This window comes from Suillus plorans (genome assembly GCF_016647745.1).
Source record: "Suillus plorans strain S12 chromosome Unknown HD556scaffold_11, whole genome shotgun sequence".
Classification (NCBI taxonomy): Eukaryota; Fungi; Basidiomycota; class Agaricomycetes; order Boletales; family Suillaceae; genus Suillus; species Suillus plorans.
In genome coordinates this window covers 319370-345316 of record NW_024537395.1, presented here as the reverse complement: position 1 = coordinate 345316, position 25947 = coordinate 319370, and the positions used below count along the sequence as shown (strand labels likewise).

Genomic DNA, 25947 nt, shown 5'->3' with positions numbered 1-25947 from the left:
TTCGACTCGTGGTTGGATAGACGTATTTATATTTGTCGAAATGAATGATCATGATGTTCGAGGGTCTTGGCTAGCAAATAGAGTTTAGTTCCAACATCGTCGTCATGTACTGTACATGACCGGCGCGCTGCGAAACCTAATCGCTACTCGAACGGGAAAGATACCAGCTGTATCGTGTCCATCAGGACATATTTGATGCTGCCCCCAATTATAGCGGCCGTCGGGCCATATCCGTGAATAGGACACAACGAGGTACATCAACGCAAGTGCGAATTCACTGACCAAAATGTGATCCCGCACAGCTTGAGGATGTGATTGCTGTTGTCCGTTGGGCCATGCGACAATACCATCAAATAGAAGCCCGAGATGACCTCTCGGGCGGTTGTCTGTGACAATGGCGAGATCCGAAATGGTGCATGCAGCATCTCCGAGTCGTTGCAAAAAAACGTTGATAGCAGAATGGGACTAGATTATTTGAGCCCCAGGGTCAGTCCTGTAGTTCATTTCTTCGTGAAGATATCGTTAGAACGCAATGCGCATCAAGTTAGTTTTAAAATGGAGAGGAAAAAAATTGAAAGTTGGCAGACACAGCCACATTCACCAATATAGCTCCCGAAGCACGACGCGCATCTGCATCAACATCGATTAAGAAATGGAAGAATACAACATTACGAAGAAATTCATACATCAGCATATAGTATTACACGATCTGAACTTCTAAGGTTGCCAAGCCGATATGAAAGATCTTCCGAAAATAAAGTACATTCTTCGTCACGTCAATCGATCAGTTATTCTCTATGGTCGAGAAACCGACATCCACGCTAGCTCTCATGCGATCTCCGTAACGAATCGTGAGGAAAACAATCCTATAGACAAGGAAATCAGCGTAGGCCCTCGATCGTGCAGTCAAAGGAACCCTTACCCTTGTCCGAGAAGTGCAAGGACAGCCACAATGATGTTCGTCCACGCAACACCAATGCGTTCGATGGATGGGATAACAAGAGCGGTCGCGATAGACAGAATGAATGACCTGACACCGCTGGAAAATAATTGGAGATACGTTAGTGAGTTACGAGTGCGATAGTCACGACATATAATCAAGACTGACGCGTTGGCGGCTGTGATTTCTGCGCTTTGCGAATGCACTACATCCACATTGTAAGAGCCAATTGGGTTTAATACGAAGACGACCTTTGGGAAATAGTGAGTTGCTTCATGCACGGGGATGACAAACTAGCAGCAAGGACTTACCCCGATTCCATTGATAAAAAGACACAATAAATTCAACAAAAGACCGATCGGACCGTCAACATACGTCGTGAGTAGCCCTGACACTCCGATGGATAATGGAACCATGAACAACCCCCCGATCCACGTCGCTCTCAGTCGATCTTCTGGAGACCAGACTCCTTTGCGCTTCTCCTGCCACTTCCTGATTAAAATATCTGATAAGCGGCCAGCAAGCGGCGCTCCGACTGTCGAAGATTGAGTTGATAGTCTGGAATCATAATGATTTGTGCTTACTGAAGTTTCCGAGTCCATTGGGGAGGAAACACGCTCCAATGATGGCTTTGTTCGTGATGCCATACCGTACACCCTACAGGTACCGCAATTAGTTTGCGACATGAAAGATGACTATCAGCTTACGATAGTGTACGCCAGTGGTACGAGGAGAACTGTATCATTTTATGTGAGAATGCACTAAGGAGTTATAAAAACTCAACGCACCGTAGTCAGTGATGAGTGCTAGACTCGTCGCAAGCATCTACATCGCGCATAAAGTCAAAAGTTTGTACCCAATGCAACGTACGAGGTGTATGCACTCACAACCCCAAATAGGTTCGGACTCCGAAGTAGCCAGAGACTTCTCAGAGGATTCACCCAGGCGATATGGATCCGTCTTCTTTGCTTTAGTTTATCGATGCCCAATGTGCCGGGATGGCTCGTTTCAGGTAACAAAACGTATATTAGAAGCAGTTCGAGCAAGCCCCATACAGCAAGGGAATAGTGCAAATTGCGCCAAGACGAATACTGCGCCGCCACACCTATACAAGCACCATTGCTAGATTCAGCATGCCTAAACATTCAAAAAATACTTACCTCCAAGGAACGGAGCAACAGCAAACCCGAAAAGCGTGGCCTGAGACAGCCGTGTCAGTATCACACAATCAATAAATCATGATCCCTCACACCCAAGAATATCCCAATACCAATGCCGCGCTCCTCCAATTTGTATATGTCACCAATTACGCCAGCGCCCAACGACAACCCTCCAGAGCATCCGAATGTCTGAATGAACTGCCAGAATAGCAGACTCCGCAACGAATTCGACATTGCGACACCACAGCTACCAATGCATAAAAACGGTATCCCGCACAGATACATTGTTCGGCGTCCATCTGCACGATATTGATAACTTGAGACGAATACCAGACTACATCATGAATGGACGCACAGAAAGACGAATACGCAGCCCAAACCAGCGTTCCGATAGCAGTCGCAAAGGTTGACAGGCTGACCGTCAAACTATATAAAAACAGTCGCAATTTGAGCATTAATTGCTATATCATTCACCCACAAATACGCACCTGACAGCAGCATGTGTGGAGTGAAGTTCTTTAGCTACCTGGGGAATGGAAGGTACGAATGACGCTGCAACCAACTCTGATAGATACCATTTATCAGCATGTAGTGTATTCGAACACAGACTGCTTACTTGGTAATAAACCCGCACAAGAGACGATGAACACAATCCACCTCTTCCGACGTCGAGTGAACCGGTCATAAATCACTTCGTGCGTGGTTTTACTGCCATCACTGCTTGACGTCAGTAGAGGGCTTTCTTCTGAAGCCATGCCACGGGATCATACGCAGACGCCGGGGTGAGAAAGGTCTATTGTCTTATATACCATTGCATGACAGTTGAACGTTGATGCAGAGCATTGTCCTTTATTTTCATCCCTGAAAGCAAATATGGCAACGTAAGGACACCGCAATCAACGTAAGGGCATCCCGAAGGATCATTCATCGGTTCTCTGACGTGCCGGCCAGTATACCATGATAAAGCTTTCGGGTGCTACTGGAAAAGAAAACATCATATGAGCTATCAAGATGAGTGCTACGGACCGGCAGAACAGATAGTAGAACTGCTTGTAGATGGCAGCAGCTATTCCGGTTCACTGCCTCGAGGTGCTGAGTCACCTATTTGTAGCGAAAAATGGCGTCTTCATAGAGTTACTGTGGCGTTTTCGAAGTTTCTAACGCTGTGTGGAATACTATAACCATTACTAGTTAAGCTGAAAACAAAAAAAGGATGACTGCAGTTGGAACTTCATTGAAGGTTCAACGTTCAAGCTTCAAGTTGGCCCTGCAGTCAAGTATCAGTGCACAAGTGCCTCGAACCGGCTTCGCCGAGTCGTGGAGTCCGGGAAAGTTCGCTGCCGGACATTTTGAATTTTGAATTCTATATTTGGATAGTTCGGGTCCGGGATCACGTGTGCCTAAGTCTTTGACGGGAACCCGTAGGTAGTGTAGGGGGCAAAACTAAGTACTTGGGGTCAGTACACGAGAGAGTTCACTTTGAATGGCGAAGGCACGCCCTCCATCCCTCCAGGCGATCTTACTTTCCCACACACCTTTACACACCAACTTGTTGATCTGGGTTCACCAAGACTAAGCATGTGATTAAGCTTCCCGGTGAACTGTGCCACCGGAGTTTAGCATACATAGCCTTGGTGCATCAGCTTCGCTCAAGACAGACACTCCAGAGCCGGTATGATGGATGTGTCTATTGGCAATTTGACGAGTATATTATTCATAAGTCTTAATTCTGATCCGTTGCTTCTGTAAGATCATTCTATGAGTTCTCCGTGGTCGAGAAACCAACATCTACGCTGGCCCTCATGCGATCGCCATAATGGATCGTCAAGAAAATTAACCTGAAAATCGAAGCAGTACTACATCAGTGTGCTCGATCTTGTAGTCAAGAAGAGCCTCACCCTTGTCCAATGACAGCAAGGACAGCCGCGATGATGTTTGTCCATGCAACACCTATATGCTCGATCGAGGGAATGACAACAGCAGTCGCAGCAGATAGAATAAGTGACCGGATCGCTCTGTAGGTAAATATTTAAGTTCAACTTTGATAGCCGCGTTATATCATAGAGAGACTGACGCGCTAGCGGCTGTGGTTTCTGCGCTTCGAGAGCGCGCCACATCCACATTATAAGAACCGATTGGATTGAATACGAAATCGACCTGTAATAACCAATGAATCACTTCGCGCACATGGTAAGAGCCTAATTAAGAGAACTTACGCCCACTCCATTTGTAAAAAGACATAATAAATTCAAACAAAGACCGACCGAGCCCCCAACATACGTCGTGATCAACCCCGACGACCCAATAGACAACGGGATCATGACCAGCCCTCCGATCCACGTCGCTCTCAAGCGATCTTCAGGAAACCACACTCCTTTGCGGTGTTTCCGCCATCTTCTGACTATAATGTCCGATAGGCGGCCAGCAACCGGTGCTCCAACTGTTAAAGATAGCGTCAGTGAACAGTGATTACCCATGGTATGCACTTACTGAAGTTTCCCAATCCGTTTGGGAGGAAACACGCCCCTATGATGGCCTCGTTCACGATACCATACCGAACGCCCTACACTGTGATCAGGTACGAGATAGAAGATGACTGTCAGCTTACAATAGTATACGCCAGCGGCACGAGAAGAACTATTATTTTATGTGAGAATGCACTCTACAGTAAATATCAACGCACCGTAGTCAGTGATAAGCACCAGAGTCGACGCAAGCATCTACATTGCACACAGAACCAAGAGTTTGTAACGAGTATCAACATACACTGAACACACTCACGACTGCAAATAGGTTCGGACTCCGAAGCAGCCAAAGACTACTGAGAGGATTGACCCATGTGATGTGGATCCATTTCCTTCGCTTTAGTTTGTCAATGCCCATTGTGCCAGGATGGCTCGTCTCGGGAAACCAAAGATATATGAGGAGTAGTTCGAGCAAGCCCCACACAGCAAGGGAATAGTGCAAATTGCGCCAGGACCAATACTGCGCTGATGCACCTGCGGGAATACATTGCTAGATTCAGCATGCATGAACACCCAGAATATGTATACCTCCAAGTAACGGAGCAACAGCGAACCCGAAAAGTGTGGCCTGAGAGAGTCAATTCAGTACCAAACCGACGAGAGCGCCCGACATCAGCATCACTCACACCAAAGAATACTCCGATAGCAGTCCCCCTCTCCTCCAATTTATAAATATCACCGATAACACCAGCGCCCAATGGCATTCCCCCAGAACATCCAAACGTCTGTACGAATCTCCAGAACAACAAACTCCTTAACGAGGCTGCCATCGCGACACCACAACTCCCGATACACAAAAACGGCATGCCCCACAAATACATCCATCGGCGTCCATCTGCAGGACTGCAGTTAGGAATCAAGACTATCGCGAGTTCACGATACGCTATGGATACACGCACAGAAAGACGAGTAAGCAGCCCAAACTAACGCTCCGACGGCACTCGCCAAGATCGATAGACTGACGGTCAAACTGGGAAAATCGCTCGATCACAAAATATTATGTCCAATGAAACACGCACCTGACAACGGCATGCGTCGAGTCAAGATCTTTAGCTATTTGAGGGATGGAAGGCACAAATGTCGCTGAGACGAACACTGGTCGTGTTCATCAGCATCACACCACTGTATAAGCAGTACACTGTGACTATCAGCACTCACTAGGTAACAGACCCGCAAAAGAGACGAGAAACACGATACACCTCTTCTGGTCGGGTGCAAACCTGTCATAGATAGCTTCATGCGTGGTGGACGCTAGCAGAGGGCTGTCTTCTGAAACCATCTTGAATTGCGAGAAAAATCTCGCTTACCGTGACAGCGCAGGAGAGATTTATATACATGAAACATGAAACATATATAAGCACGGAGCGTTTGATCCCGCGGAACCGATTCGCCTCAGGCTAGACTGGTGCTATACCTCATACTGGTCACCAGGCCTGGTCAATTCTAAAATGTCGTTGTCAATGTGGACTTGACCTTACGGCCGTCCTCTTGTATATTACCTTGCGCGGACCCTCAACGTTGCCTTTCCTGATTTGGCCGCTACCGTGTCGGGTCAAACAAACTACTCAAATTTACTCAAAAGTTGCCCGAGCAAAACAGACACCTGGTAGACTACAAGTATCATGAATAAAAGGTTTAGGAAGACATTTAAAAATAAACATGAAAATGTTTAGGAACATTATTACTACTACATGGGAAGGTTTAGGCAGCTGACTTGGGCTCTATACAGCAAGGATTGGGACGAGGATGGTTCAACCGACACGGCCAAATCAGGGGTCCGCGTAAGTAATTTACGAGAGGACGGTCAAGTCCACATTGACAACGACATTTTAGAATTGACCAGGCCTACTACGCCATCTGCAAAACCACTGAAATGAACGCTTGATGCCGAGCGTGTTACGGACACTTACGAACACTTACGACTTCAGTAACGCACTCATGCAATTGGTTTCAGCGTCATTATTTTATTTCGTCGTTCTCTAAATCTGTCTCTAAGTAGTTTTATAACCTAATATTCACTGTTTCTTGCTCATTTTTTCGTGGTCGCAACTGTGATTGTAAAGAGCCGCCGAGTCGACTTGGGTCAAAAAAGGGTATTTTTCTTTCGGATAAACCAAAACGACATTTACGAACTCATAGACGCGGTGAGCAAGCTAGCACAAAACTACGATAGATTACAACACCGTACATACTGTCCACCATAGGGCCCCGCCCCACCGGACAATTCCAAAAAAGATTTTTTTTTACCAACGCATGCCCTGAGCTATACCAGATGCGAGTCGTTCAGAACAACTTTTGAACTCGCTTTTGACAGGTCAGTTCTTGTGGTAGAAAATGAATATATAAAAAGTTATCCTGTGACCTGATGGTCAAGATAGGTGTTAGTACGGACCGGAAGAAGCAGCAAGACGTGCATTAGAATAACTCGCCGAGGTCAGATTTGCTGCCTCGAGGTTGGGAAGAAATAGAGGTTTTCTCAGCGTGTTGGTGCAGAGCTTGCCATGTTGAAATTCTCATTTGACCTGCGCGAGTCAGGCATGATCGTTTTACAGTAAGGGAAGAAAACAAAACATACAATGTTCGACACCACTATTGAATGAACACCAACTTCGCCCCAGCGCTTGCAAGACTCTGCACGCTGTCAAACTTCTCTGAGAGGCTAAGACACGCTTGAGGGTATTGAGTGGCTGAACTTCAAGTTGTAATTTATGAATAGATTTTTCAAGATTGCGAGAAGTAAGGCAATGAACCTACAATGGTGATTCGACGAAGTAGCTCCGACCAGAACTGACCATGGCCCTGGTCCATGGAGTGCATCGTGGAGAAAGGAAATGTGTTTCGTTGAGAGGCAATGGTCTGAGATTAGTGTTCAAGTTTGCGGTGGGTGGAATGATTATCAAGGTCGAAGGGACATTGTCTGGTTGGCGGGCCGGGACGCACAAATAACAACTGATCTCCTGACCGGATCTCTTTGTTCTTGGGCGGTAACGAGCGCAGCTGTGAAAGTAACAAGATTTAAGGAGATCAAGTGTCGTCCCTAAATAGTGCAGATCAGATGCGCGTATGATTCGGCGCATAGCTATCGCTTCAAGTGACTGTCTATCTTTCATTTGCGTGGTTTGTGTCGGATGGGTGGGACGGATGGGTCACGCGCACACGTCACAAATCAGCAGGGGTGAAGATATGAAAGTGGAAGAAGAGGAAGAAGGTGGTGGACATGCCTCGAATACCTGATGAAGATCATAGCAAAACCGAGTGAACAGCATATGAGAGTTCACTTCAACGTGCTACCAGTAGAACCTGAGATGATCTGGAGTTCTGCGTGTCGGATGGTCTGTAGAAGAAGGCGCCATTTTAACTTGAAAAAGTGAGTTCACAGATGATGTATTTTGAAGTGAGAGGAGGTAGTTTGCGGGGTCTGAAGAAAAGTGGACTTCAGGCAGTTGGTGGAAAAACCGTGATGTGTAATCTGTGAGTTTGAAGTCGTATTTCACATGGCGAGTGAGCTCGTTCCAGACGTTGGAGTGATATAAGTTTTGGGTGGCCCGAAGTACACAGTGCACAGTGCACACATGCCTTTATGGCTTGTGGTGAAGGGTACTTTGATTGTTCCCTGGCGTTGTGACTTTCAGCCTACGGGAAATATGGAGATTCGATCTGGATAGTTATCCTGATACCCCGGTGAACCTGTATCACTTGCATACTATGTGCATCTGGATGTGCTACGGTGTCGGTCGAAGGTGGGTACACAACGTTGTATAGGTGGCTGTGCTTATTATTTTCACTTGATGTTCACAACTCAATAATACCATGAACCAGCCACTGCACAGTAGACGACACACTGATGGACTGGGCGACACTTTTACTCGTAGCCAAGTTTCTCGCTGCTCATGAAAAAAGGTTGGTTTGTCCAATTGCAGATACTGCTGCCCAGGTATTGATTATCGTCAGTTTTTGTAGTCATTCTGACTTTTTCAAGTTGTCCCAAGTCGTTGTATCGTCCCGCTGCCGCAATTGCACCTGAATCCAACTCGTCATGTTCTCATCCCGATGTTTCTGCAACGCCCATTCGGACAAGTCGTGTAGAATCGTTCAGCTATCCTATGTGCGCCGTTTTCAGCGGTTTACATTGCTGTTACCTTGGGAAATACACTCGATTATCAATTTTGCCTTTGTATGCTGAATGAGTGATACGACTGCGTCATGAAGTCCAGGGGCAGCAAGCATCATCAAACGCTCTCAGACTCGCATCCTTGGCGGGTCACTTTCGCTGAAGACTGACATTCTTCTTTAGCACAGGCTCTCCCGCTAACACTAAATAGCCGGCCGTATTTCTCAGCGCTCATACCAGCGTCTATTATATCGCCTCGACAATATGAAAATACCTGTGCAGTGTTATTTTGTTTCATCGTACCATCATGCCTGATAGCTTAGAAGAACGATACATCAGACTTAAAGGTGAGTCACTCCATATCACCTTTGTATCTATTTCATGATCTTCACATCTATCTATAGTTATCAGCGGAATGAATCTTAAAATCTCCTCCTGGCGCATTCTTGCTGGCATTTACGTATCCATCAATGTTAACTCCCGAAGCTGGAATTCGGCTATCAGTGTTTTGCCATCTGACGAATCTGTAGCGTGGGGAGATACTGCGACTCTGTAAAGTCCACGGAGACTTCCTGACGTGATGCGAGAGCTGACAATTGGATTACAGTCTCAGATCATCACACGCCTCACCTGCGTTATCAGTGGAAACGAGAGCGTCCTATGAGCTTGGCCAAATGCTAGGCAGCGGAGAAGTCGGCGGGAAGCTTCGAACACCATGGGATAGGCTACTTGATCATGGTGATGAGTTATTTGGTGAGCAACTTATTTCTCATTCATGTACATCCACTAACATCTTGTAGATCTATTCTTCCCATCCATGTGTGGAGTCCCCACTTCCCTCACACTGAAGGCCACCGTTGTACGTGCTTGCGACGATCAGGACGGTGTATTCTTTGATGTGAGTGATGCTGGCTTCTGTTTTTATCTTTTACTGACGAAACACCAACCGTAGTCCCTCGTAGACTGCGAGATTACTCGAGACACGGATACGGGCTACGCACTATTTACCGAATATATGACGAGCAAGACGGTCTCTCACCTGCACGATGCTGTGCAACACTTTCAGTTTGTCCTTGACCGATATTCAGTCGACCATCCTGACCACGCAGAGGCTTTCACCAACTTTGCGTTTACCTGCCTAGAAGGTTATATGCGAGATCATCTTCAAGACATTGACACCACTACTTCCCTCTTCCACCAAGCTCTTGCATTGCGTTCGCAGGGTCACTCCGACCACACATTATACCCCTGTGATCTCATTAGAGGATTTATATGGCCCTACGGCAAGGAGTCTGCCGCCGTCTACATTCACGAATCCACGCAGCTGTGGTGCAAGCTACTGCCTCCCTGTCCAGGAGGCTCCTGCCTTCGTAGCATGCACGTAGACAGTGCGATCGGTTATGTGATCGGTAATCTTCCAATTGACACATCTGATGAAGGCATCCACCTTCGATGGAACGTGCACCAGCTCTGTCTTCTGGAATATCAACTCCATCCCAGAGCCCTTCGTTTGCTCCCATTAGCATTAGAAACCCGCTTCCAACAGTGCGGCAGCATTCATGACATCGATGAGATTATACAACTTCGTCGTGAAACTGCGTTTCTGTTCCCGGAGGGACATTCTGACCATGATGACTACTTACACAATGCGACCTGCTCACCCGAGTCTCGCTTTGACCACCGAGGCAACCCCAATGACCTTGATGAGGCCATCTCTTTGTACGAAGAAGCGCTGCGCCTTGGGGGATCTCTCATTGGACAACCTAGGATGTGCCCTCGTCACCCATTTCAACAAATGCAGGGACATTGATGACATCACCCGAGCTATCAGCCTCCTTCGCGAGGGACTGGCATTGCACCCACCTGGGTGACACCACGCTTAACAACCTTGCCCTCGCGCTCAATGAGGATCTTAACGAGGCCATTGATCGGTATCGCGAATCCCTTCGGTTAAAGTGGCTTGATGATCCAGAGCGCCATAGAACTCTTTACAATTTGAGCTCGGCGCTCTGCTCTCGTTTCACGCACACCCGGATGGATGGAGATGTCGAGGAGGCCATTATTCTCTGCCAAGAATCATTAGAGGCTTTGCCTTTACCCTGGACAGGTTTGGGGCTATTGACAGCTGCAACGAGCCTATACATCTCGTTACCTGATGCAGCATAGCCCTATATTTTGTCACTCGCTGTAGAAAACTTCAGACTGGCATCAGGACACCCTACTCAAGGTTTTCCGAATGTATTCAAACTGCCTTGAAGTGGGTTGCTGAGGCCGAGGATCATCAACACGACTCTGCTCCCGCCGTCGTACACAGACTTGCAAGTGGCAGCACGTCACGGCACGGTCGTCATCCTCGTTACCAGTCAATAGTCTTGCAGCGCCATTATTATCCCAACGTTAGGAGAGTGTTCCATCGTGTTCTCCTGTCGTCTATCGCTCTCGCAGATCTGAGGATTCTCAAGGATCGCTTCACCAGGTCAATAAGGCACGCGTCTCGGACGAACCCAGCTGAATCGAGTACGGATCTAATAGTACTCTTGCGGTCATTATGGGACGAAATCATGCTACTCATCGTCAACGTATTCGAGCACATCCTCAAACTAAAGCACCGCTCTCGAATCTGGCCGTGTCTAACTGCAGCTTTCACGTCCATTCCTCTCCATGCAGCTAATCCCTTTCAAACAAAGGCAGATTGCTCTGGGAAGGAGTCATGCGTGGAGGATCTCTACATCTATTCTTATACGCCGACACTTCCACCTCTAGTAGACAAATGATGAAGAAGCGCATCACTCTATCCTTCATGTCGATTAGACAAGGTTAATCGGGTGCAGGGAAAGGCATGACACTCTTGGCTGTCGACAGCGAGCTAAAGCTTGTCTGTAAGTTCGTCCCTGCAACGGCCAAGTGTACCACTATTTCTGGCGATGCAGCCACACGTGTACTCCAAAACAACACCTGGACGCACCTAGCTTGCCATGGCAAGCAGGACCATACACCCTCGCAATTCCCATTCCGTCATGAGAGATCAACCTCTGACGCTGCTTGACATCATGGAGAGAGACATTCCACACACCGAGTTCGGATTGTTGTCGGCATGTCATACCGCCGTCTGCGATGAGAAGACGCCAGACGAAGTCACTCATCTCGCAGTTGGTCTCCAGTTTTTGGGGTTCAAGAGCGTTGCTGGCATGCTGTTGGAGGTCGACGATGCTGTCGCCAAACATGTCGTCGAAGCTTTCTACAAATATGTGTTCAATCCGGAGGTTGGTGTCATGGAGTGTACGAAGTGTGCACTCGACTGTGCTACACACTCTGTGAAATACAAAAGTGCCACTCGAACAGAAGATGGTTTTCATTCATATTGGTGTGTAGTTATTTTATGCCGTATTGCTTTCATCTCGCAGTTATCTCTACCATATCTTCATCGTGGTGAAGCTAATCGTAAGATCACCCCTTCGAGTTATGCTCTTCCCGTTTCATATCGTGTTATCGCCTAGAATATTTTGCTGGTTGTCTGAATGCTCGTTACGCAGTGTGCTGTCAAGTGACCTTCTTGACTTGAGCACCCCTTTAAATTTGATTAAGCTAGATTCCTCTAGATGATTGCCTGCAGTTTTAAACCAAGGAACTTGTGGAGTTTCTCCCTGAGACTTTTATCTGTATTCTCACAGCGACAAAATGGTCTGTATCATATCGACAGCGACCTGCCTTGGTCCTGTAGAATATCACACGGCCATGATTGACATCAACGTGATAAACACTCGCCTTTCAAATTTCCAAGGTCAAAGTATATGACGTGTTTGTGCCGCGCAGTAGAAAAGTCATAACCTAGAAGCTCTGCTTTCTTAACGCTTGTGAGATACAAAAGGTCTCTCCTGTCCTTACTCTCCAATGACTTATTTCTGCTATCCCAACTGTCCATATGAGAAACTGAGAACCGTGGAGTTATCATCAGAGTGTTGACAGGACATTGCGAAGAAAGGGATAACTCCCCGCGGCCACCCGTTGCAGCGAAGGATTGATGAAGAAGCGTGTACTAAAGATGCAATGACCAGGGAGGTATAAGTGCGACAGGGACACGAAAGGAAGGCACCCATGGCAAGTTTGGCTCATGTTGAAGCTTTGAAAGAGATAAATAGGTCAGTCATGGTTAGCGTGAATATCAATGTTAGTGACCAATTCAAACAAGGCTCCTATACTAACCATCAAACTTGGCCCCGCGACGTCTGACTTACGTCATCCAGTAGGCATTAGTGCCGCCCCTTCTAGCGATGGAGTGTAAGAACTGCGAGTTGAGACAACGTCAGTACTATTGCGTAATCTGTCTCAAAAACCAGTAAGCAACTTGAAAACACTTGTCGCAACCCACCTTAACCTTGCATACAGTCTACGTGATTTCCGCCTTCAAACTCACCATTTCTCCTCCGACAGAGACGAACACGTTGCTCGTGCATTTCGTGCATTCAACTCCATCGAATCCAGTCGCCTCCAAATTCGTGCAGAGATTGTACGAGCGAATCGCAGCCTCGAGCAATTAGTTGATGGCCTTGCCAAAGTAAAGAGAGACTGTGAGACCAGTACGTCCTGTAATACCCTTGTTCGCGTGTGATGTTCTAACATAATCTAGAGCGCGACCGTCTCCGTACTCTTCGAGAGGCCCTTGCTCAGCGCAGACGCACACTTAACGCCGCACGCCTCCTTCCACCTCAATCGCAAACACTTACAAAGGAGTCTCAGGAACTCTCTGTACTGAGTCAAACTATCGCTAGAGCACGATCGGGCCTCGTACAGGAGCTAGTAGAAGTCTTTCATGTTGTTGAAGTCGGCGGTCGACCCGCAGTTGGTGGACGACCAGGCACAAAAGGAGAATGGACTATTGGTGGACTAGTTCTTCCAGTACCAGGAGATGTTAGACGTACGTTGCAAGTGTTCACTACGTGAAGGATTTGATCACGCAGGTTGTACCACAGGATACCCACCTGATCATATCAACGCCGTAATAACGCATTCTATTCACTTTCTGGGACTCCTTACGTTCTACCTGGGTATCAAACTACCTTTCGAAGTTTCATGGTCTTGCAGAAAACTCGGGGTTGGTATGCCTTGGATTGGAGCAGGACAAGGGGGTGAATCATGGGCAAAGTGTGTCTCCTCTTGTCACCTACCATATTTTTAACTTGAACTGTTTCACGTTCTCTCTCCTCCACACATAGATGGGTGAAAAAACACCCCATGCACCTAACCTCCAAACCATCCTCGACACCACCTTCTCCCACCTCATCGCCATCCTTTACACCCGCATCGTTAGCTGACTCAGAAGCTCCAGAACATGCACCAGCCCACGCCCAAAACCAATCATTCACGACCGGTTTCGCTATGCTTCTTTATAACGTGTGTTATCTCGCTCATACCCAAGATGTCGAGATTCCCTTGTCCCAGGCAGGTGATGCATTGGGTAATCTGTGGGCTGTGTGTTGTAGTGGAGAGCTTGGGCGGTAAGTTGCCTTTTACTCACCTTTGAAACCTTCGGCACTCTATTCCTGTTTCATTGTTCATTCATTCTATCATCCAAATTGGGCGTTCTCTGATTGATGTCGTTACAGCCGGTCGCACTCTACCACCCCGCTCCTCTTGCCTCCGACCCCTCCCTCATTTACGCTTGACTTTACGCAGGTCCTTCAAGCTACTGCTGCCAGTCCTGCTCGAGCAGTACGAATACGGCCGGGGCGTTTGGTGCAAGAAGCTGACATCGGGAGGATGAGGAGCGAACGTATCGTGGAGGAGGATGGCTGGGATGTAGTAGAGCTTGGCGGAGAAGAGGGATTTGGATAAATGGACGAGCTGGGAGATGGTGGATCATCAGCATGTTACATTGTTCTGAGAGCCTTGATATGAACCTGGAATAGTCAGTCTTATACGGATAAACTTGAGGTCAGTAGCTTGAATTTTCTAAGTACGTCCTCGCAAAGTGTCGGTATAGAAATTGCATGACGTTCTCCCAGAATATCCCCTGCATCACATTCATGTAATCAGAAAAGACATCCGATCTCTGCTGGGTTGATGAAGTAGCAGCAATACATAACCTTATCCCCAGCTGTCTTCGGCTCAAGAACCAGTTCCTCCACGTCGTAGTCAATATCAATCTTGATGGTGTCAATTGCAAGGCAGAGTTCTGCATAAAGATAACCAGAGAGGGAGATGATTAATAGACATCTGTCATGTGGGTTCTCCGAGCTGAGTAGGGGTTGAGTCATGAATCATGATTGCAACACGTCGGGAAAACTCATGGTCTGAGCATGCATGAAATAACGGGCGCCATTTGTACGTGCGCCATCCAGCCTACAAGGAGTTCCCCGTCGAATTCAACGCATCATAGAAGATGGTTGGGATGTAGTACTTACTGTACTATAGAGTTTGAGAAGATAAATTTCAAACGGCATCTAGTAGTAGTCATGTGACTCGGACTTCCCTGGCAAGTCGAGCGTAAACATATTCACTTTCACTCTCCATCAACACAATTCGAACTGATACATGCATCTATCAGTCTCCCAAGTCAACTCATTAGAAGGAAAAAAATTTCTTTGCTTCTATATACAATGCACCAGGCTCTGCTCATTCCCGAAGTCCTCCTAGAGATATTCTCGCATGTGACTGAGGAGCCATCCGACTCGTCCACCGGTGTTACATCGTTGCCTCGGAAATCCCTTGCAGCGCTTGCAACGATATGCAAAGCCTTTTACGAACCCGCGATGGACCTACTGTGGAGTGAAATCGACATATCAGAGTCAATGCTAGGATGTATAACGAGACTACATCCACTGAAATATCGCAGCGGTCGACTGGTGAGTACAGACTAGTCGTGTTCTATTCATTTCTTTCGTTTATTGGCTGACCGGGTATCCGCATAGTGGAATTGGTTGGCAGACGTCAGACCCTTATCTGTCGATGAAGCCCATCAATTTTTGCGTCACTCCGCCCGCGTTCGCTCGCTGATAATGTTATCCACTCGCCTTTTGCACCTTTTCTCAGACATCCCTGTCATATTATATGACTTCCCGAGACTAATGTCGTTGACTATTTCCACCAAATATTTGAACTTCCTGCTGTCCCAGACGCTGCACCATCATCATCTAGCGACTGTCAATGAAGATCTACAGTCTATTGTGACCCGTTTTGCTGCGTTAGAGCGCTTAAGCATTATCACTCCTGATACCATCGATGCAGTCAGCACAGCACGTGCGCTGTCCCGTATTTCCGATGTTGTCCGTTTGTGCAAGCAGCTTGTAACTCTGTCCAGTCCATTATTCGACTGGGCAGCATGGAAGCACATCTCCAACCTATCTACCCTTACCAGAGTGGATGTTGGTGACACGGTCACTGACGCCACCCCTCCTTCGCCGTTGGAACGGGATATCACCAATTTTTCCCCATTCAGTAACGTCACTACTCTTTCCTTCCTACTGTACGGCCCTGCATATGCTATCACAGTCATGCAACATTCACAATTCCCTTCGCTGAAAGAATTCAAGATAGATGTCCGCTTTATATCTTCACCAGAGGCTGAGCAGCTCTTTCGTGCATTGTCCAAATGCAAAGCATGCGAAATCCTACAAAAAATTGTCGTATATTCCTCGCATCACGAATATAATGATCCCCAAACCAACTCGTTGTCATATTTCCTTTGTTTCACACAGCTCCGGACCCTGGATCTCGCATGCTTTGATTTCTGTATCAACCTGGACGATGACATTCTCTTGGAAGCCGCGTCAGCTTGGCCGCACATGCGCAATCTCGAAATAGAAGACTCGCGCCTTCATCATTCTCTCATTACATTCCGCGGAATTTTCACAATGCTCCGTCTATGTCCACAATTGGATACGCTGCGTATTTCAATCGATACTACGACTGTCGATATTGATCCTGATGTTGAGCCGGTACAACATACCTCCCTACGGATATTAGAGTTAAAGACATCCGGGCATCAAATACCAAACGCTGGAACTGTCGCTCGCATCATTTTCTCCTATCTTCCTCGTATTAACGGGGTTGGCGGGTTCATACAAAATGAATGGGATGAAGTCAACATGCATCTCAAATCTTTGAAAGATGCTGCGCCACATGCAACAGGAGCCGCCTCGAATACTTGAGTTTGGGGTGTATCATTTTTGTTCGGACAATTTCTGTTACATTCATTCATGCTCATCTCTTCGTATATGTCGTCGTGATACCCGCTGTCGATTCTGCACTATGATTGCCACTGTTTTCTCTCATCCTACACTACCATGACTGTACTAAGTTGTAGCGAGCCTGGAGCTCCAACCCATCACAACTCTTCAACAAGTCGATCCGTTGTGAGTCTGTGACAACTTCTCGAACACCGTTTTGATCAGAATTTGACATATGTGCAAGAGGCGCACCTTGCAATCGCACGTTTAGGCTTACCGCTGCGGGAATGTGTTCTCGCGAAGAAATGATGGAATCTTGTTCGGGTCAGCACAAGAATGGGAAGCATTTTGAAATAAGGCCTGTACGTAACTGACTTGAAACTGTTTGCTCAACTGATCCTTGATTGTGAACATTGACGCGTCGACGGGCCATGCATGCATGAGCTCCAAACCCTTCAAAGCTCCATGATATGTAGACTTTCGTTGTGCCACGCCGGCGCTTGGGATTGGGTTCTTGGGTGAAAAGTGAGTCGGTGACTACTCTTTACCGCTTCCGAATGTCACCTGCAATGAAAATGTGCCTGTGGCAAATCGCAATGCCGAACCCGGAGCGCTACACTGAGAGCACAATGCTCTTGGTTGTGTTATCGAGAACGTTTGGTAGGTTGAGTCAGGGCTCATGACTCATGGTGAGTCTCCATTGCTTGCGTCCGAAGAAGCTATATCATAACCATTCATTCTGAAGCCTAGTCTAGCCTAGTACGAAGATTGGAATGGAAGAGTAAACCGATCTCGCGTCCGAGAGTCCTCCTGGTTGGCGAATATAAGAGACGAATCACAAACTTGGTTTGGCCTTTCTCCTAGTCCTATCATACACACAACACAACTCTGCTCTTTTGATCATGCCGACTACTACCTTTACTGAAGGAAACTATATGATTGAGAGCGTTGACTCCAAGGGGGAATTTTTGACGGTGGAAAACGGGAATGTCTGTCTCCACGCGAAAGACCCTCAGAGTGTCCAAGTCGTGCGTCAGGCTCCCGATCTCCTGTGTCACTGCAGCTAATCACAGATACGTAGTGGAAACTCATGAGTAGCGGGGATAATTGGGTGAAATTTCAAGGCGTACCGCCTGATGTTGTTCAGGAAGGAAAAATTGTTGGTGCCAGTATGTCAGTAAGTTTACCCTTTTTTCTTTGATGCGAGATTCCTTCTGACTCATCCAGACGCACACACTGGTTTACGGTGATGGCACGATAGAGGATTTCCAGATGGAGGACGATGCCAAGGATACTTTTCGGTACGTGCCTCTAGTAACTGGTGTAGGTTCAGTATTGAATATCGAGTACTCACTCCATCAGGGTGACATTTGAGTACTATGAGCAGGGCCTGTACTGGGAAATCGATGATGGGAAATCCGTAGGTCTTGGAGTTAATCAAGTTGCGCCGCTGTTTACAAGATGTGTACAGGTCTCGTTCACGAACAACCTGACTTATGCAGCGAAATGGAAGTTGACAAATTGTTCGAAATGATGCGCTGAACAACGAGATTTCCCAATTTTAACAATAAATTGTATCAATACTACATGTAATCCACATCTTGACTGGGATTCTGAATAAGACGGGCATGCAGATTGCCAGGGGACCGAAGTACTTCTAGAGGGATGAGAGATCTTTTCCGTCATGTGTTATTGCGCTAGATTTTGGTCACGAATTATAATGCATAACGAGTACTTCTGAAGTGTATCCAACCACACTCACCAGGGCGATGAACGGTTTGATATTGGCCAGGGCTTGGGTAGTGAGTTCATTCGCGCTCTGTTCCTGTTTCATAGTTGATTCGTTCTGTAATGCAAAATTGACGTGCTCTGATTAACTTGATGATCTCCCGCTGCAGTCGATCAGTCTAGCTACCAGTCTGGGAATATTCATAATTCTTGAGACATATTTCTACACAACTACACGCAGTTCTTCCCTTAAGCAACCCCTAAGAGATATACTTCTTGATATTCAAGTTCAACGTTCAACTGCTAGATCTGACCGAGTCATGATTATTGGACACTGGGGCGGTACTGGCCAAGTGCTGGTACAAGTTTATAGACATGATCTGCCAGATGATGGCAAGAACGTGTTCTACCACAGTATTGTATATTACCTTACGGATGAGGATAGTTGCGATCAGAAGTCCATCTCCAGCTCGATCTATCGAAAGCTCTCAGGTCCTGTCCGTGTTGTATAGCAAGGTACATACCAGAGCGACAGCCTCTTCGACTTTTAGAGCAAGCAATTTACTGAACTCCGTCATGCCTTCTTTCACCCGGCCAGGGCAAACAACACAGTTCGTACTACTTCTGATCTTTTGGATTGTCCTGTCCGCTGCCGTCCTCACAGTATTTCCAGACGGGCTATCCTGTAACAGCTCGCATACCTCCTGCATATATGTTGTCCACCATATAACTGGAGCGGAACCCCATGGAAAGAAACTTTTGTCGGTACCCTGTCCACAGCGGCAGTAATTCCCGTTGTAGGAGGAATTACTGAACAGCCAACTGCAGCCATTCGTAGTGCGATAATGATCCGTCATCCATTTGAGATTCTTCATTAGGTTTTGTACGGAGATGATGCATTTTTTGTGGTATGTTAGTAGGGCAAGAAGGTCGGATGCGGTGATCAGGTTGATCTCTGCAAATAACGCAGGAATTAAGGGTTGTCGCAAGTTGTATCTGGCAGCGGTGATGGTTTCATGCTTGAGCCGCGCATTCCTTGCAATGGCGAAGGAGCGAAGGGGGGCTGTCTCAAGAACCTTGGGATTCGCCAGAGCTTGACATACTTTCCTCTCGATCAGGTCTAGTGAATACTTCTTCGCAGCTGCGAGTACAGAAAGAACCTCTGTGAGGTTGTCAAGAGAGGGATCTTCCGCCAGCGTCGATGGATAGCAAAACCTGAGAAACATATCTAGAGTTTTGCTGTCCTCAGGCACGGCAATGACTGCTAAGCCATCCTTCATCTCTTGATCGGAAGCCCCGTCAGGAGCCTGAGGGAGGTCAAACAATGTTTCGAAGAACGGAGAGGCAAGGGAGAGGAAGAGCCTGAAAACTCGAAACTCCACGCCATCAGCTGATCGTAAGATAACGTCTGCTTTAGCGTGATCGAACGGGACTAATGCGCAAATTTGCGTTGGCAATGTTGGCAATTCCATTGGCGATTATGATCTTTGTGGTGTCATGAATATGGCCAATCGTAGCTAGTAAGCTGAACTCACCAGTTGAAACTTGAAATTTGTGGGGTGCGTTTGTGGGATGATCAAGAGGCTCTGAGAAAGTGAAGAGAGTCGAACTGGCCATGCACTTGCAGGCCTGTTAGTATGGATGATTGGTGACGGTTCATTTTCTAGGTGTTTTTCAAAGTCCGCTGTATGTATTATCGAAGCACGAATGTCACAGGTCACACCTCTCTAAGAGGACAGATTGAAAGCGGTCATGTAACCAACCCAGCTTTTTTGTCAAACCAAGGCACATTATGATTCGATGATTCGAATCGCGATGTATTCGTGCCAAGACAGCAACAGTTAGCACTGGTGCGATATGAGATTATGTCTATCCAACGCTGGAAGAATACGATGGGGCCGAAAGTCACTGGCATCAAAGTTGGCGACATCATACTCAGTGGCGGAGGTATAGATGTCGACAGATTTTTCAAACGTGCCGATCTAATGTTTTTGTCACCTGAGATGGATATTCGCACCTGACGAACGTGTATGGGCTGACAATGACAATGTCGTAGCATACGAACTTGTTTGGCTTAATAGCACAGTCAACAACTTCAGCGACCTAGATTTGTCCTACGGCTTGCGGGTGAGTTTTGTCATCTATCTTGTCGATGTTTTGAATTCTCATGCCACTGTGAAGGGAGATTTTAATAAACTTTGTCTGTGGTTCCCTGGAGAAGTATAGGGAGTCGTCACTCGTATCGCTCCAAAACGTGTCCTCGATCCCAAGTTTGGGTGAGACGATTGGACCAGTGTTTGATACAGCACGGTGACAATCATATATAGGGTGGGCGTGTCTCATACAGTCAAAATCAATTCAGCCCTGTAAACGCTGCCATCGCTACTTTATCTGCAAACGTGCAATCCATGTCAAGGGTCAACAAACTGATGGGTAGCCTGTTCTCTCGAGCACATATTGTTCTATGGTGCGCCAACTCATCCGGATGGTATCTTCGAGCAGTTCCACACTTCAATGATTGATACTTCCGTCTGGTCTATCGTGTCCTTCGTCCAAGTTGTCCCGGCCTTGATATTCTTTTTTTTGGTTTTTAAACTCACCGCGAAACAGTGTTGTGTTCAATTCTATAGCGATGGAGGAGTTGATGGAGTCCTTGTAAATGGTGAAGTGTTGCACGTGCAACTTTCAAGCGTTGGAAGGTGGAAACTCAAATCACAAGCAGCACTACGGATGAACAATACACGGTTCGTGTATGATGATAATGGAAGAGCTGCAAGTTTAGATGCGGGTGATGGCGACACTAGTGTGGCATGGGCCGCTGTGACTCTATGGTAGGGCGTGGCAGGGCACAATGGTTGATTGAGGAAGAAAAGAAAGAAAAGAATCACAAGCCTCAAGATGCCTTAATTTACAGCGAGGGTCGAACTCACAAGATTATTGATACCTATGGCCAGGCGCAGAGCTGTCCTTGAGAAACTCGGCGGGATACATGTGGTCAGCGAGACCTGCTGCATATACCTGTCAGCACGAAGTTGCAGGTGTAATTGAGCGTCCAGCAATTGCCAGCTTGTTTTCTAGTCAACTTCGCACAAGGTAGCTCTGAGCCGTTATGAAGGACCAGCCTATTGGCAATCGTGACGAGTATATTGTTCCACATAGATTGATTATAACACATAATGCCTCCCTTCAGATAAACAAAGATGAATCCGTCAGTTGTTCTCCATGGTCGAGAAACCAACATCTATGCTGGCCCTCATACGATCACCATAACGAATTGTCAAGAAAATGATCCTAAAGAAAATTTGAAGCGGTGCTGTGTTAGTATCATCAGTATTGCAGTCAAAAAGACCCTCACCCTTGTCCAATGACCGCAAGGACAGCCGCGATGATGTTCGTCCACGCAACACCTATGCGCTCGATTGATGGAATGATAAGAGCAGTGGAAGCGGATAGAATGAGCAACCGGCTCGCCCTGACAGGTAAATGAACGTGTTCAGGTTAGATAGTCACAATATCATGGAGACTAACATGCAAGCAGCTGTGGCCTCTGCGCTTCGAGAATGTACTACGTCCACATTATAAGAGCTAATAAACAACTTGCTAAGCAAGAGCAAGAGATTGCCATCACTCGAGCCATCAATGAGTACCGTACCGAGCAGAGAAAAGATGAACCCACAAAAAGCCTCCGTGCAATCTGTCGAGAAGTTCAGGAGAAGTATCGAGCAGAAACTGGGAAGCCAGTGGTTGTTGACCACATGACTGTCTCGCGTCGACTCGCCGGGAACAGAAGCAGTGCCCAATACATGGCAGAGGAGAGAGCATGGTTAAAACCGGAACGAGGTAAGTTGGAAGCGCCGTTACCTAAACCGGTAGTTGCGGAGGGCACTGCAGGTGACGAGCTTGATGTCGACGAAGATGAGCGCGAGAATGCCAGTGACGAGGATGAAGAGGAGTAGTAACTGGATCGTTACGGTATGATAATCGCTTAGATGGTACTCTCGCACTCTATAAATCTATATTAGGGCTGGCTCAAGTGGTGAAAAAAACAGATATCAAGACATTCTACTGATCCACGCACTGTGCACGCATCACTCATTCGATTGCTCTGTAGCGTTGCATTAGCATGGTCATCATATATCTAAACATGACTGCCAAATCAAAAATTTAATTTATGTACAGCTGTTCACTTGAGACGGTCAACAAAATTCACTGGCTCAAATGCCGGTCCTATACTGTATTTGGCGGGCCCGATCGAATCACCAGCTGTGATAGTGACAGTAGGGAGAGCAGCCACCAATGACAAACGGTTCAATTAGCTCAGTAGGTGGTTCCACATGAACGACGCCAACGATAACTTCGCTTAATTCCATTTTTATAGGTGATAGGCAGACTGTGTGATAACTTTAAGACTCGGAGGACGAGGATTCCACTAAGATGATCGGATAAACGGTTTGACTGGTTCCACATGAACGTTTGAACCCTGACTGCAATGCCGCGGTATTACATCCAAGTGCTGCTTCGATTGCCTCATCGCCGTGAGACCTCAGCGTAAAGTTGATTCAAGTTTGATCGGCGCCTTCGAAGTCCCGTAATCGGATGAGTGCGGCATGAAGGAGGGCCCTGATGCCCATTATGGAAATGATTATCGTGACATTATTAATGACGTGTGCGCCCAGGCCAACTTTTGGCCTAATACTGTATTAATAAGACTAGAAACTCTTTCCCGACAAGCCCAACGCCAATGCCAACGGTCCTAGTCATTCCCGAGGACATTCCCCACAACAAACACATACACGCGAGTCCTTGAGTACCGGATCTGTTCGAGCGGCATTACACACTTATAACTCGCTCTCTGGTGTCCTCCCACTAAATGTGTGGTATATATAAAGGCAAGGTTCTTGCAAAGGCTTGCAAGCATTCAAGTTCTCTTAGACTCTTACATTCGCATGACTTCCCCAGCGACTCAGGATTTCAACATGAGCTTGTTTCAATTGCAAAGGTAAGGTTGTTCTATGGAGACTCGAGATACAACATGCGCTTATCACGGATGCACATTTAAGGCCCAAATCGTCACTAACAGCCCCCCAGTTGACGTCGCCTTCACGGTTAGGGCCTGCTCCTGATCAAGATTCATTGAGATCCAGCCTACAATCATGTCTCGAGTACCTTGACCGAGTCCATGATAGGCTAGACGGTGTTTGCAAGGAAATGCTGGAATTACGCGCCCGCTTTACAGAGCTTCTTGTCACCCAGTGGCAATCAGAAATCACCATGAGGGATGAGGGCACGTTGAATAACGGCATTGACTTTCAGGCAATCATTGATGACTCTGAGCCTCAAACCATCATCGTACCTCTTGCCACGCTAGATGAGCTCAATGCCGTTTCACCGTCGCTGACTCCGCCAGACCTCCCCGTCTTGGCAGAGTCGCAAGCATTCCAAGGACAACCTTTGACCCTAGAGTACGGTCCTTTAGGGTTTGCTAGTGCTCCGCCACCAGAGGGTCTTCCCATCGGCAACTTTCCCCGAGGTAAGCTGTAATATGCACATACTTTCCTTTAGATGCTTACCGTGTACGACCAGACCTGTTGATCAGTGGCAGCGATAGACTCTATGTACCCGACTTCTTGCTTCAGTCCGACACGTACTTTGATGGAAAGACAATATCCGAGTCCGAGTCTTCAGCAAGTCGCGACCAACAGCCAAGTCTTCCCATTCAAGTTGTGCAGGCCGGTCAAGATAAAGTAAAATGCACCTGGTCCGGATGCTCAAGAGCTCTCAGTAAGGATAGCCTCACTCGTCATTTGAACGAATTTCATCGGCGGAAGGTCAAGGCTGTCTGCGTCGGCTGTGGAAAGAGGTTCGCGCGCCCATATATGCTAAAGAATCATATATGTCGGGCCGAACGGGGAATGTGCTAGATACTGACATATTACGCACAAGTATTGTAGCAGAACAGCCAAGCTAGCCAAGACCAATTGTGAATGTGTGAATGACTATGTGAGTTTGCTGGAACCACAATGGTTCATGCATATCAATAGCATGATCTCAAGATTCGAGAGTTCCTCTCCGAGGTGCTTTGCTGACTATTCTAATCCAAGGCACGCGTTCACGTCGGGTCCGCGTTTGTCACTAGATGTCACCCAAGTACACATATCTAGTGTCTAACGGACGGCCCGGGCGGCTGACGTATTTTTAAACGACTGCCCTTTCGATGCCAAGTGTAGATGTCGCACGTCATCTCGGTTATCATACCGTCTACAAGCAATCTTTCCTCCCAGCAATTTTCGTCGACGAACCTCAGACCTCGCACCGGTTCACTATCGTTGACTCCGCTCAACCTGTCCCTCTTGCCAAAGCCAGCTTTCGGACCCGGAAGGATATGAATCTTTAGAACCTATCAGGGGTACTAGCACCCTGCTGGCAGAGTGCAGATACTCCATTACGGTGAACCTTCGAAAGGTAAGTTCGCGATATTCGCAGCCTTTCCTTTAAACACTTACCAATTTCTCTGTGGCACCTTCAACCTCGTCAGCAATGAGCTCGATGTACAACCATCCCTACCTCAGCATGAAGCCTGCTCTGAGGGACAGACTATGTCTCACTCTTCAGCTAGACTTCTCCCAATTTTTTAGGGCAGCCACGGCAGTGATAAATTGCACCTAGCCTAGAGGGTCAAAAAAAGACAACGTAAGAGCTGTCTGCGCCTGCTGTGAAAAGGTGTTCGTTCAGCACAAGTCTACATGATACCTGATTCTTTTCAATCACAGTACTGCGTACACTTCACGTGCATATTTTGTGTCGTTTGCCGTGACGTATCAGGCATCGAGTAGACCTTAAGGTAATAGTCAAGCCCAAAGGTTTAAGGTACAAACATCCACTGACATCTAACGGCATCGAATGGAGGCATTGCGCGTGAAACTTCCAAGAGTTGAAAGGTGGAAACTTAATTTGTACAGCCAGCACCGCGGATGAATGACACACGGTTCGTGTGTAATGATAATGGAGGCGCAAGTCTAGATGCGGGTGATAGTGACACTAGTCTGGCACGGGCCTTGTTCTAGTGCCGTGACTCTATGGTAGGGCGTGGCAGGGCACAATGGTTGGTTGAGGAAGAAAAGAAAGAAAAGAATCACAAGCCTTAATTCACAGCGAGGGTCGAACTCACAGGATAATTGATGCTCGTTGCCAGGCCAGGAGCTGTCTTTGAGAACATCGGCAGGATACATATGGTCATCAAGACCGAGACAGTACTGACTTCTGAGTACGCAGCGACTGATGCCGGCCTCCGAAGGGCGCTGCGAGTGGAGAAACGACA

At 47.2% G+C, this 25947-nt stretch overlaps 10 protein-coding genes across 10 annotated transcripts; 5 read left to right on the top strand and 5 right to left on the bottom strand.

Annotated features, from left to right (window-relative positions):
* Positions 1-493: 493 nt before the first annotated feature.
* On the bottom strand, positions 494-3084 carry HD556DRAFT_120770 (major facilitator superfamily domain-containing protein). Its single transcript, XM_041296500.1, has 14 exons — positions 2717-3084; positions 2589-2664; positions 2456-2526; positions 2191-2399; positions 2101-2140; positions 1828-2045; positions 1729-1765; positions 1648-1676; positions 1525-1597; positions 1252-1475; positions 1109-1191; positions 923-1039; positions 687-866; positions 494-630 (listed from the first exon to the last, which is right to left on the bottom strand). The coding sequence occupies exons 1-13, from the start codon at positions 2853-2855 to the stop codon at positions 785-787; spliced, it is 1398 nt and encodes a 465-aa protein (XP_041163710.1). The 5' UTR covers positions 2856-3084; the 3' UTR covers positions 494-630; positions 687-784.
* A 601-nt stretch (positions 3085-3685) lies between these two features.
* HD556DRAFT_1534516 (major facilitator superfamily domain-containing protein) lies at positions 3686-6310 on the bottom strand. Its single transcript, XM_041309569.1, has 14 exons — positions 5933-6310; positions 5784-5876; positions 5645-5720; positions 5525-5595; positions 5252-5460; positions 5154-5193; positions 4882-5099; positions 4784-4820; positions 4709-4737; positions 4591-4663; positions 4317-4540; positions 4175-4257; positions 3999-4115; positions 3686-3938 (listed from the first exon to the last, which is right to left on the bottom strand). Exons 1-14 carry the CDS (start codon positions 5967-5969, stop codon positions 3857-3859), a joined length of 1389 nt encoding a protein of 462 aa, XP_041163709.1. The 5' UTR covers positions 5970-6310; the 3' UTR covers positions 3686-3856.
* A 685-nt stretch (positions 6311-6995) lies between these two features.
* Positions 6996-7996, bottom strand: HD556DRAFT_120349 (uncharacterized protein). The gene is made up of 3 exons (XM_041296419.1): positions 7380-7996; positions 7201-7317; positions 6996-7147 (listed from the first exon to the last, which is right to left on the bottom strand). The coding sequence occupies exons 1-2, from the start codon at positions 7733-7735 to the stop codon at positions 7215-7217; spliced, it is 459 nt and encodes a 152-aa protein (XP_041163708.1). The 5' UTR covers positions 7736-7996; the 3' UTR covers positions 6996-7147; positions 7201-7214.
* Positions 7997-9043: 1047 nt separating this feature from the next.
* On the top strand, positions 9044-11611 carry HD556DRAFT_1457785 (uncharacterized protein; the record flags this gene model as incomplete). Its single annotated transcript, XM_041308163.1, has 7 exons — positions 9044-9083; positions 9141-9288; positions 9344-9489; positions 9537-9634; positions 9689-10514; positions 10568-10843; positions 10903-11611. 7 exons carry the CDS (start codon positions 9044-9046, stop codon positions 11508-11510), a joined length of 2142 nt encoding a protein of 713 aa, XP_041163707.1. The 3' UTR covers positions 11511-11611.
* Positions 11315-12644, top strand: HD556DRAFT_1346825 (uncharacterized protein). Its single transcript, XM_041302259.1, has 2 exons — positions 11315-12451; positions 12502-12644. Exon 1 carries the CDS (start codon positions 11712-11714, stop codon positions 12231-12233), a length of 522 nt encoding a protein of 173 aa, XP_041163706.1. The 5' UTR covers positions 11315-11711; the 3' UTR covers positions 12234-12451; positions 12502-12644.
* A 363-nt stretch (positions 12645-13007) lies between these two features.
* HD556DRAFT_1430621 (UV radiation resistance protein/autophagy-related protein 14) lies at positions 13008-14568 on the top strand (the record flags this gene model as incomplete). The annotated part of the gene is made up of 6 exons (XM_041304925.1): positions 13008-13072; positions 13123-13313; positions 13364-13651; positions 13707-13878; positions 13950-14231; positions 14340-14568. 6 exons carry the CDS (start codon positions 13008-13010, stop codon positions 14566-14568), a joined length of 1227 nt encoding a protein of 408 aa, XP_041163705.1.
* A 764-nt stretch (positions 14569-15332) lies between these two features.
* Positions 15333-16883, top strand: HD556DRAFT_1305539 (uncharacterized protein; the record flags this gene model as incomplete). Its single annotated transcript, XM_041299800.1, has 2 exons — positions 15333-15578; positions 15645-16883. 2 exons carry the CDS (start codon positions 15333-15335, stop codon positions 16881-16883), a joined length of 1485 nt encoding a protein of 494 aa, XP_041163704.1.
* Positions 16884-18823: 1940 nt separating this feature from the next.
* Positions 18824-20294, bottom strand: HD556DRAFT_1346803 (uncharacterized protein). Its single transcript, XM_041302258.1, has 3 exons — positions 20165-20294; positions 19154-20114; positions 18824-19104 (listed from the first exon to the last, which is right to left on the bottom strand). Exons 2-3 carry the CDS (start codon positions 20099-20101, stop codon positions 19081-19083), a joined length of 972 nt encoding a protein of 323 aa, XP_041163703.1. The 5' UTR covers positions 20102-20114; positions 20165-20294; the 3' UTR covers positions 18824-19080.
* A 1416-nt stretch (positions 20295-21710) lies between these two features.
* On the bottom strand, positions 21711-22760 carry HD556DRAFT_1346795 (uncharacterized protein). The gene is made up of 5 exons (XM_041302257.1): positions 22708-22760; positions 22306-22653; positions 22158-22256; positions 21985-22101; positions 21711-21920 (listed from the first exon to the last, which is right to left on the bottom strand). Exons 2-5 carry the CDS (start codon positions 22449-22451, stop codon positions 21839-21841), a joined length of 444 nt encoding a protein of 147 aa, XP_041163702.1. The 5' UTR covers positions 22452-22653; positions 22708-22760; the 3' UTR covers positions 21711-21838.
* Positions 22761-23323: 563 nt separating this feature from the next.
* On the top strand, positions 23324-24627 carry HD556DRAFT_1346792 (uncharacterized protein). Its single transcript, XM_041302256.1, has 4 exons — positions 23324-23518; positions 23589-23628; positions 23690-24159; positions 24213-24627. Exons 1-4 carry the CDS (start codon positions 23500-23502, stop codon positions 24548-24550), a joined length of 867 nt encoding a protein of 288 aa, XP_041163701.1. The 5' UTR covers positions 23324-23499; the 3' UTR covers positions 24551-24627.
* Positions 24628-25947: the final 1320 nt, after the last annotated feature.